General features: G+C 45.8%; 1 protein-coding gene across 1 annotated transcript in view; it reads left to right on the top strand.

Moving 5' to 3' along the window:
- ABCA12 (ATP binding cassette subfamily A member 12) overlaps positions 1-12,071 on the top strand; it is a 160,971-nt gene that overhangs the window by 43,085 nt on the left and 105,815 nt on the right. The window contains exons 14-16 of the mRNA XM_063116106.1: positions 1,969-2,142; positions 7,632-7,796; positions 10,430-10,631. Coding sequence (XP_062972176.1) covers positions 1,969-2,142; positions 7,632-7,796; positions 10,430-10,631 — 541 coding nt within the window. The remainder of the gene's footprint in view (positions 1-1,968; positions 2,143-7,631; positions 7,797-10,429; positions 10,632-12,071) is intronic.

The raw sequence follows: 12,071 nt of genomic DNA, 5'->3' as shown, positions 1-12,071 counted from the left end.
ATGCTGATACATAGATGAACAGGTCTTCAAATGCCAGCTGCCACTAATATAGAGGGAGTTGTTGTGGGGAATGCCTGACTAAAACACAAACTGGCCGGATGGCAAAAAATGCACAAATAACAACAACAACAACAACAACAACAACAACCCTCTCCTTCTGGATCGAGGTGGGGAACAACCCTAAATAAAATATAATACATAAAATTAGTTAAAAGAGCAATCACAATATCTTAAAATTCTTAGGTTTAAAATTCATCTGGGTAGGCCTGTCAGAAGAGACTAGTCTTTACAGCTGTCTTAAACTCAGAGAGAGAGTTTAAGACAGCTGAAAATGCTTTATTAAGCTGACGAATCTCCTCCGGCGGGCCATTCCACAGTCTGGGGGTGGCAGAAGAAAAGGTCCTCTGGGTAATAGTTGTCAGCCTTGTTTTTGTTGGCTGGAGTAAATTCTTCCCAGAGGACCTGGGTGTGCAGGGCGGATTGTACGGGAGAAGGCGGTCCCGCAGGTAACCTGGACCCAAACCGTGTAGGGCTTTAAAGGTGATAACCAACACTTTATACTTTGCCTGGAAACTAATTGGCAGCCAGTGAAGCGATTTTAAAGTCGCAACCACCAGCAGACTGCAAGGTGGTGCTTTCCAGAGGGTTCGCCCTCTGTTTCTCCATATCAGTTTTGATCAGGTGCCCCTCCGTATGGACTAACAGTGCAGTCCTGTGCATGTCTGTTCAGAAGTAAGCCCCACCAACTTCATTTAGACTTATTCACATGTTTATTTGTTTATTTATTACATTTTTATACCGCCCAATAGGCGAAGCTCTCTGGGCGGTTCACAAAAGTTGAAACCATAATAAGACAACCAACAGTCTAAAAACACAAATACAAAATACAGTATCAAAAGCACAACCAGGATAAAACCACGCAGCAAAAATTGATATAAGATTAAAATACAGAGTTAGAAGAGTAAAATTTAAATTTAAGTTAAAATTATGTGTCAAAATACTGAGAGAATAAAAAGGTCTTCAGCTGGCGACGAAAGGAGTACAATGTAGGCGCAAGGCCTGGGTATAGGATTGCAGCCTATCCTTCAAGGTGAGATGGGGGGGGGGGAGCTGTCTATACGTGGGTATGGATCTGCGCCATGTCGGTTAGATGATGCAAGTGCAGGTTTGCAGCCACTGCAGGGTTTCCCCGTGATGCTGCATTTTGAAAAAGTTGAGGATTTACTCCGACTTTTTCAAGCGGTGTGACGTCAACATGGTGCTTCCGCTGTGTAACGTTGCTCTGGGGCCAATCCGGGGTAAACCTGGGGGCGGAGCCTGGTAGAAAGTGACCAGTGATTGGTCGCCTTCCACCAGGAAGAGGGCAGGGGTGGCTCCCTCCTTGACGCCACTCCGGGAGAGGGAAAGCGCAGTGTTGAAGAGGGAGGTAGCGTCATCCCGGCGCAAGAAAGACGCCCCCCCCCCCTCAGTAACTGCTTGTGGTATGGGTATTCACCCTGCTTTTGCCTCTGCTAATCAAACTGGGCAGGTTTTTGAACTGTTAAAAACACACACAGGAAAACCTGTTCAGACATTGGGACAGAAGAAATATGAATGTACCCCATAGGAAACGGAGCCCCTCTCAGACCACTTTTGAACACATAAAAGCTATTTTTTATCTGCAGCCATCAGCACTGTTGGGCCAGAGAGTAGTGAGTGATTCTGGAATGTACACTGGTGCTTTTTGCCGAATAAGTCTACTGATATGAAGCACACAAAGAACCTGATTTGTTTAACTTGTGTGCTTGCATGCAAGAGGGTACGGAAATCCCCCGATGTCGATTCTTTGGGTGAAGCACGGCATGCCGCTCGGTCATCCGCTTTACAAGTCGGCATTGGGCAGCAGTTTTAAAAAGGGAGTTGCTTAATTCATCCTCATTAGTGGGCGCTCACTGTTGATGAACCTGCTTTTCTTCTGTGTCACTACAGCTGATTTTTCAGATCATCCAGTTGGAGCTCTGTGACCCTGATGCTGCTGTCCCGGAACTGGAAGTCATAACAGCGCAGCTCTGCAACCTCTCATTCACTGAAAGGGCCCACAAATCTTACATTTTAGGGGTCACGCTTCTGCATTACCTGGATGTTGGCAACTTTATATACAAGGTTTGTCACCACATGCTATGTCTTAAAAAATATCTTTCGATGTTTTCTAGGGTAGTGTCATGTCTACATTTGCTGCCTTCCAGGAAAGACCAGGAAATCCAGTAACCTATTTAATGGGCCATGGTTATATTAATTTAATGGCAGTATTTAATGGTCTGGGAGTACATAACACTCCAACTGGGTAGAAGCTAAGTGGGTATGAAGATGAGAGGTGCCGGATAGCATAATCCTATGCATGTTTACTCAGAGGTAAAGCTAACTGTGTTCCTGGTTAAACGTGCATAGGTGGATTCCTGCATTGAGCAGGGGGTTGGACTCGATGGCCTTATGGGCCCCTTCCAACTCTACTATTCTATGATTCGATGATATGATTCTATGATTTCATCCCGAATGAGAAATCGGTGGATGCTTCATATAAGCAGCTTGGACTTTTGTAACAAAGGAGTGGGATGAATGAATTAATAAATTAATGAATAGCACAAATGCTGTGCGACAAACAGATCAATATTTCTTCCTTTGATAATTTCCCAGCTATTGTTCAAATCAGTTTTATATAGTCCAAATGCAGAATCTTCATTTCTGTTTGTGCAGAAATGTCTACATGCAGGTTCTGCGGGTGCCACATGGGGAGGGAGATTAGGGAAGCAGAAAAGTATCTATCAATAGTAGTGTCCCTCTATACTTGCAGAAAAATAGTAGAGGATCTGAATGACCCCCACCCCCCAACACGCATACACACACACACACACACACACACACACACACACACACACACTTTTAAAATGCCATGAGCTGGGTTTACACCTGTATATTTCCTTTAACCTGCCTGCAATTTCTGGCAGCACAGGACAGCACGCCCTCACCTGAGCAAAGGTGTGACCGGGATAGGGGGCAAAGGGAGGGGTGGACTCCTTTTACCAGGGAAGATATTGTGGCATGGGGTTGGGAGAATTTGGTGTGCTGAGTCCAAACCGAATTCTCGCTTTCCAGTGATTGCTTTGGGGATGAAGCAGGCCTGACACTCCTGTCATTGCCAAATCTGCATTGGAGTGGGGGAGAGTGGGGGTTCTTCAGAGGAAGGTTTTTCTAAGCCCAGTCCCCCACTGATAGCCCCAGGGAGAGATTTCATCTCTTTGATGAATGTAATGTGCCAAGGGTTAAAAGCTGGCTTCTCTGCCAAAGGGTGGCTACAGGTGACTACATGCCAGATTTGCATTCCTTAATGGTGGACATCATGTCCTAGCAGACAAAGGGAAAAACTTTCAACCAACGGAGCATTGGATGTAACCTATGACTCATTGAGATTGTGCACCTTAACTTGAAAATTGAATGTAACTTAACTTGCTAATCCAGAACTGACCAATAGAAGGGTTAGAAAGAGACGAACACCCTCTTGTAGTCAGGGCCTATATATACTGTGACATTCCTTTGTTCTGGGCGCCTCCATTTTATGGAACCGGAGAGCACCCCCATACTGCAGTATCGGAAGTAAATGGATTAAGTGTATTCTCCAGCCTCGGGTGTTTGATTGGCTATTAACGCGCCGGGGTACGTTGCCTTTAAATCCCTGGTTGAGGGACAACACCACCAGGGATAATTTGTTGAAGCAGATGAAGCAAGAATATATATTTTTAAAATCCTTTGCCCCCACTTGCTTCTCCCACACATTTTTGTGGGTTCCAATGGTGCATGATGATCAGAAACATTAAAAGAACACAACAGGCAACATCCTCAAGAAACTTGTTTTACAGTTATGCAGTGCTTGAAGCCTTTATATTCCTATTACTGCTACGAATCCATTGCTGTGCTCCCATGGGAGATAAATTTGAAGATTCAGCCCATTGCAGAAGATTCTTAAGCAAATAATTGCGTAGAATTTCATAGAGTAATGATTAACTCCAGCCCAGCTCCATCGCAGCACTCTGAGTTATAACCTGAATACTTAACTTTAAAACTAAATTAGGTATATATTATTTCCTCTGCCACACTGCCATGTCCTAATAAACAGCTTTCCTCCCACCCACAACTGCCTGCTCCAAAATCCCATATTCATTGAGTTCCACACATATGGTAAATGCATTCCAAAACAGGCTCAGTAAGTGCTCCTAAGCAAGGCAAAATTCAGAAAGAGCAGGCTTTAATACTATTACATCACTGTAATAAAGCCCTTCTTTCAGTCCCACCATTTTTACAGGCGCGCTTGGTGGGAACATGGGAGAGGGCCTTCTCGGTGGCTGCTCCGGTGCTTTGGAACTCTCTTCCCGGGGAAGCTAGACTGGCTCCTTCCTTAATGGGCTTTCAGAAGCAGGCGAAAACTTGTTTGTTCCAGCAGGCCTTTGGAGAATAATCTCGACCTCCATTTATGTTAAGGACTTGTAAATTGTTGTGTATTTTAAACGTTTATGTTTTAATATTGTTTTTTTTAAAAAATACATTTCTTTTCCTAGTTTTAAAATGTATATGTTTTAAATTTTGTAAGGCCACCTTGAGGCCCGGTATTGGGCAAAAAGCGGGATACAAATAAATATAATAATAATACTGTATTTCTTCGATTCTAAGACACACTTTTTCCCCTAAAGTAACAGCTCTAAAAATTGGGTGCGCCTTAGATTCGATGGCGCCTTAGAATTACATTTGTCGAGTCTGCAGCGGGACAGGTGGGGAAAGAGGGTAGGGGGTGAAGAGCGAGCAAGAGAGAAGGGAGTGGAGAGAGAAGCGGGGGGGAGAGGGGCAACGTCTCGGAGCATCTCAAACGTTGCCGCCGGGAGCCGGCTGGGAGGGACCCCAGCTCCGGCAGGCCAGCGAGCTTCCAAAGAGCTCGGCCTCGCCTCTGTTAAGGAGATGGGAAGCGGAAGAATCACCTGAGCAGCGCTGGTTGGGCTCGCCCGCCCACCCCCTCCCGTCTGTGTGAATGGTGCAGACCAGCTTTTGAATGCATGTGTGGCTGTCTGTTCCCAGGCAGGGGACGATTGGTTCCTGCTTCCCATTCATGTAACCTGCCTCTATGCATGTGCGTGCGCGCGCGCGTGTCTGTGTCTCGCTCGCTCCCTGTTCCTCTCCCCCTCCGCTGCGTGTATGTACCGTAAAATTGCTTTGCTGGCTGATTGGAGAAATTTATTTTTTCTTCGAATCAAAGCTTTTTTTCCCTGTTGGTGGCACTGAAATTAGTGTGCGCCTTAGATTCGATGGCGTCTTACTATCGAAGAAATACGGTATAATAATAATGTAATGAGAGATGCTTGGGTTTCCAGGATGCCTGAGGCTCAGATCATGGTGGTACATGGCTGATCCTAGTAGAGTATGGCCAGACCCTGTTTCTGCTAAATGGGGTCAGAGAGTGGCACCTGACAGGTCAGGGCCTGGCTGTGCTTGGAGCCTCAGATGAATCTGATGGATATGGGTTGAGGCAGGGTGGCTAGTCGAACTTCTCAAGCCACCCCTGGCCCCTTGAGTCTGGTCCTGCATCCTCAGATTTTACTCCTTACCCTGAGACCTGTCCAGACTCATCAACTGGAGGCTGATGCTCTGATTGTTGGGATGCCTCCACACGGCAATGGACTTGCCAGGTCCCCTGAGATTTGATCCTTATGTTTGTCGGGGTGGGGATCTGGAAGCTCAGGGATATTGGCTCATAGGGCAGCGAGTGAAGATAGGGACGGGTGGATCAGGGGACTATCGGGGTAATTGCTTACCCAAAAATATATAGCAGAGTGCAAATAGCAGCAGCGTAGAGTCTGGAAATGGTTTCAGCTTGAATTTAGGAATAAAAAGAAGCACTCACGGTCTTTGGTCAGTAAGAAGCTTTACTGACACTAAATAAATTACTTACAGAATAAATGGTCATATATACAGTCCTTTCACCAACAGTACAGCAACACAACGTAGCAGTGAAGATAATGTCATCAGTTACAGCAGTAAGTTCCAGCAGTAAGAAGCCATACAACATGGACTTCTTAAATACACTTTTCTCCTTGGCCCAATTAACCAATAGTCTCTTCATCTTGTACATCTCGTACCGCACGTAGGCCATGGAAGAATCTGCTTCATACTGGACTTCTCCTGGCAGAGACAATCTGGCCAAGGACATCTTTTTAACTCTTTAGAGTCCTTTTCCTTCTGTGGGTAAAAACCTAACCCCAACAGGGACAGTCCCTGGCTGTGTCTGGTGCAGCATGAGAGGAGACATGATGGACGCTGGTGTGGGGCGAATAGCAAAACATCTCATCAAGCTAAGCAAACAATGGCCTGCTTCCCTTGGTTCCGTCCTCTTACAATGAAACTTTATTCCATCTTTGGAGGTATGAAAGGAAGAAAAAACCCCATGAAAATATGGGCTTCCCCCACCCACCCAGCACAACAAGATCCCACAGACTTTTCATTTCTCTCTGGCGGCTCATATTTGGGTAGCATAAAAGGCAGACTTTGAGGTGTTGTAGGCCCATGAATTGGTGACACTCAGGGGGAAGGTCAGAGGTCCTGTCCCTCTAGGTATGATGAGTCTCTCCTCCTTATCTTGTACAGTGTTTTATACTCTGCAGAAGAGTGCAAATGGTCATTCATAAGCCTTGAAATTATTAATAGGGGCAATAAGTTGAATTCAGGAAGGTTAAAGTCCCCAGCCACCTATGGAAAGTGTTGCTATGAAAAATGTATTTTACTGCCCAAAGCTGTTAAATGCAGAAACGTTCCCCCCCCTTGTTATTTTGCACGAACACATTTAAACAATACATCTTCAAAATTGTACTGCTCTGCTGTGAATTTCTGAGAACGTGCCTGTTTCCCAGCCTGTTTTCAGCTGGGATGTCGTAGAAAGTAACTTCCTGACTTCTGTTTTAATCTGTCTATAAAGCCATTCTAGACAAAATGTAAATGTCACAATGGCTCTGATCCAGAGATGTTCAAATGCAGCAGAAACTTGCACTCTTTCTGCTGCACTTGGGCCTCAGGACCATGTCTGAACGTTGTGCCTGTTTCCTTGCCTCCTCCCTGCCTCCCATGTTTAGGCAATGTTGTTGCACGTATAGTGGGAAAGTGCTGTGTAAGCACCTCAGAAGCTGAATGTGGGTCTCTGCCCTCCTTTTGTGTAGGTTGAAAGGAAGAACTAGGAGCCTAATTTTGCTTGCAGATAGGTCTTGCTGGATTAATGCACTTTATTCACAAGGAAAGAAAGCTGTGTCACAAATTCAGGCAGGATTCTGGATAGTTAATTGTGCCCATTTTCCAGTACTTACTTTAATGAAGATGGTTCTCTTACTGTTGAGTAGTGTCTGTTTTAGCCCAGCTCAACCCAAATCTGTAGGTGTCCATCACATGCTTATGGAGAGCTAGGTAATGCTGGAATAGTTGGACAAAAGTATAAGATCAGCCAAAACTAAGTGGTGAAATCACTTCACCAAGGGGTTCAAGCACATGCAGGATTTAAAAGTTCTCAACTCTGCTTGAAGAGTTGGCATTGACTATGATCTTCCTTTCTCTTGGCTACTTTATAGGTGTTCTTTCCTAAGGAACTACAAACACCTCTGGATAATCTATTGGATCTCCTCAAGGATTTGGACCACTTCAAGAAACAGGTTGCATCTGATGTCCACCCACTCTTTGATGCAATTCATCTCCTTAAAAAACTGCAGCAGTCAAGAAATGCACCATTTTCCAAGGTTTGCTTTTCCCTGTCAATTTGCAAAACATCCTTCTAAATAGTTGTGCTGAAAACTGGTTATTAGTAGAGTTTCCAGTGACATTACCCAAACTGCTAAAGACCAATAAAGGTGTATATCAAACGAAGGAAGCAGATTATTTGCTTCACCATATATATTGGGAAAGAATTCATGTAGGATAATAGGAGCCATGAAGTCACAGGGCCTTGCTAGACCTACCTGATAATCTGGTGGGGAGTCGGGGCGAGGCCACGCTGCAGCTAGCGCGGGCCGTCGCCCCTAGCTAGACGTAACACGAGATGGGGTAAAGGAAAGCCCCGTCGTGTCTGCCATTTTTTTTAATTAAAGGGGCCATGTGCGCAGGAGCGCACCAACGGAAAGGTAAGACTTTTTTTTAAAAAAATAAAGGGTTCCCCGCTCCCCCTGCCCCCAACTTCCCCCCAATGTCTGATGCCCCCCCGCCCGTTCATTCGCCTGTCCTCCCCTTGCTTGCCATGTCCGCCCCCGCTCGCCCGTCCTCCCCTCACTCGCCATGTCTGCCCCCCACTCGCTCACCCGTCCCCGATCTCCTTGCCCTGGCCTTCGCTCACTCGCCCGTCCTCGATCTCCTTGCCCTGGCCCCATTCTTCTCCCCCCCCGTCTGCCATGTCTGATGCCCCTCTGCCCGCTTGCCAGCCCGCTTGCCATGTCCGCCCGATCACCCGCCCGCCATGTCCAATGCCCCCTCCGCACCCCCCCATCCGTGATCTCCCCACCCTGGCTTCCCCCCATCTCTCCTGCTGGGTCCGCTCTTTCCCCCCCGGCCCCCATCTCCCCGCCGTGATTTTACACCCCCCCAGCCCGATGGGCACAGCGCTCGGCTTCTCCCGGCTACTCGCGAGTAAGCGAGCAGCTGGGAAAAGCCACGGAAGTAGCTAGACCTTCCGCAGCCCCGGGCTCAGCCCGGGGCTGCGAAAAAACCGGGCCACAAGCAGATCCGGTTATCCTGGGTCAAGGGAGGATTTAGCCCGGCCTGACCCCGGGTTCCCCTGTGCGTCATCTGCATGCACAGCAGGGAGCCCGGGCCTCGCACCGGGCTAAACCCTCGTCTAGCAATGGCCACAGTGAAGGTGAGCAGTTCTATATAGGATCATCATCAACTGTACTTGGCATTTTTATTTATTTAAAATATTTTTAGCCCACCTTTCAATGCAACATTTTCAAGACGACTTGCAAACGGAATGTTTAGAAACATGTATTTTTTCCAGCATATACTAACAGCAGCATTTTATAGCAGCACTTAGCAACCACTGAGCCACTCATACCATTTAAAAATCATTGTAAGAGCCATCAAACCTATGAATAATCTGGGAAAACAAGGTGCTTGAAGATGATCATCAGGTGATTGGCACCTGCAGAATTAGGGAGGCAGTTCCGTAAACGAGGTGCCTGTTCTGAGAAAGCCTTCTCTGTCATAGCCATTCGCCTTGCCTTGGGAGTTGTGGACATTCAGGGCTGGGCCTCTAATGATGACTTCATATTGGAATCGGAGTCAGAGTCATATAGCTGAATACTGGAAGGCCCCTTTTAAGGTCTGATAGTTTATCATTCAAATATGATGTACTATAAAGCTTTTGTTTACTAATGTACTATAAAGCTTTTATTTACCATAGTAGAAATTAATTTGGTTCATGCTCTGCATTTGAAACACCTTAGCCTCTCTTTGGTGTATTTTTTTACTAGTTACTGTAGTTGTTTTTAGTATGCAAACCGCTCTGCAATTTCCGTTTTGTTCATCCTAACATTCCCCCTCAGTTAGGGAGAGAGAGAGAGAGAGAGAGAGAGAGAGAGACTTTTCTAACTGAGCTTCATGGCTCAGTGAGATACTTTCACCTGATTTGCCAGGGTAGCATCCATTCACAACACGGGTCATTCTTGCCCCCATCCTGCCTTCCAGTGTACTATGATGCAATGTAAGTTTTATGTCATGTATAAATTTGAATGTTATAATGATCTCACATAATAATAATAATAATAATAATAATAATAATAATAATAATAATAATAATATTTCTTACCTGTCTCTCCGTTTGGATCGAGGCAGGGAACAACAATAAATATAAAATACATAAAACAATTAAAAACATAGTATACATTATTTAAACACCCTAAAATTCCACTGGATAGGCCTGCCAGAATAGATCAGTCTTGATAGCTTTCTTGAATGCTAAAAGACTGTCAAGCTGACAAGTCTCCTCCGGCAGGCCATTCCACAGTCTGGGAGCAGCAGAAGAGAAGGTCCTCTGGGAAATGGTTGTCAGCCTAGTCTTTGCTGACTGAAGTAGATTCTTCCCAGAGGACCTGAGTGTGCGGGGTGGATTGTATAGGAGAAGGCGATCCTTCAGGTAGCCTGGACCCAAACCATGTAGGGCTTTAAAGGTGATAACCAACACTTTATACTTCGCCTGGAAACTAATTGGCAGCTATTGAAGAGATTTTAAAATTGGTGTAATGTGGTCCCCCCTAGGTGTACCGGCGACTAACCTGGCTGCCATATTGTGAACTAATTGAAGTTTCAGGACTGGGTACTTACCAAAAGCTTCTCTTTAATCTACTCTTCATTTTCTCAATATGCTTTCTGTTTGCTTCCACAGGCACTGTTCCAAACTAGCAACCTAACAATGAATAGAGGGACATTTAAAACCATTTCTAAAGCTCTGTGCAACATGGAGATCTCTCCTTTGTTTTTTGAATCTCTGCTGCCTGATTTTGAAGAGCAGAATGTTCACCACCCTTCTGTCCAAGATGAATGTGTGCAACATATTAAGAAGAAATTTGGCATTCCACAGGATTTGAGTGAGTTGTTAATAGGTTTGGTATCTGAAGCTCCTTGCAAAACCTTTTGGGCTCAATCCAGCAAACTCATCAAGCAGGAAGGAGTTGTGACTAAGTCCTGTTGAAATCAGTGTACTTTAAAATACTTTCAACTCACTCTCACTTTATTGCTTTCCGTGGCAGTTAGTCTCAGGCCTTTGCTAGATCTACCTGGAAATCTGGGCGAGAGGAGGGGCGAGCTCGTGATACAACTATCACGGGCTGTCGCCCTAGTCTTCATGTCGGATACGACGGGCTAAAGAAAAGTCCCATCGCATCCGTGATTTAATTTTTTTTTAAAGGGCTGGGTGCGCAGGAGCGCATGAACGAGAAAAGGTAAGTTTTTTAAAATTGATTTCCCCGCTCCCCCCACCCTGCCCCCGATGGGTGCAGCACTTCTGGGGAGTGCTGTGGACCGTGTACGGCTTCTCCCAGCTCCTCGTGAAAAATCACTAAAGCCGGGAGAAGCCGCGGAACAGGCCACATGCTCACGGTCTCGGGCTCAGCCTGAGACTGCAGGAAATATCGGGCTACAAGTGGTGCCCGTTATCCCGGGGCCAGGGAGGGTTCATCCCTGCCTGAGCCCGGGATCCCCTGTGCGTCTCTGGACGCACAGGGGCAATCCCAGGTATCAGCCCACAATAACCCCTCGTCTAGCTAACGCCTCAGTTAGAGATGTGCAAAACCCACCTCTTTATTTCTACAGATTTTTCTGTTCTTCCTGCCCTTGCTCTTAGAAAATCATGGAAAGTCATAAGAACGTAAGAAGTGCCCTGATGCTGGATCAGACCAAGGGTCCATCTAGTCTACCACTCTGTTCACACAGTGGTCAACCAGCTGTTGACCAGAGACCAACAAAGCAGGACATGGTGCAACAGCACCCTCCCACCCATGTTCCTCAGCAACTTGTGTACACAGACTTACTGCCTTGGTGTCCACAGTGTCTCAAATATCATAGTTTTTGTCAACAACTTCTCTGAATCTTGGGATCTTGCTCTGCCCCCACCTGAAGCCTGAAAAAGCAATTGCATAAACAGTTGTGTATTCTAGCATCTGGCCCTCACAATGACTAATTCTACCAGTTGTGGATGGGAGTGCTCATCGGAATGTGTAACCCATTGAAAGCAATGCACATTTCCAGAATAAGACATAGCTAGTATATACTTAATCTAAAAGGGCTGTCAGCCATAGAAACAACATGTTGTTTCAGAAATTCTTTATCCAGGCTCAATTTATGACCCAATGGCACAAAGATACGCCCCTGATCCCAAATAAACACATCTCCTTGAAAAAGCTGAGGTGCCCACTGTCTTGTCTGGAGTTAGCTTCAGTGTGTTAATCCTTATCCACACAATCACAGTCCCCAACTTCCATTTTAAGTTAAGAAAGTACATCCCTGTGTCTCTTCCTCTTTCCTTGTAG

This window comes from Elgaria multicarinata, chromosome 2 (assembly GCF_023053635.1).
Source record: "Elgaria multicarinata webbii isolate HBS135686 ecotype San Diego chromosome 2, rElgMul1.1.pri, whole genome shotgun sequence".
In the NCBI taxonomy this organism is placed as follows: domain Eukaryota; kingdom Metazoa; phylum Chordata; class Lepidosauria; order Squamata; family Anguidae; genus Elgaria; species Elgaria multicarinata.
Note: the sequence above shows the minus strand (reverse complement) of the source record. Positions and strands in the feature narration are given on the sequence as shown.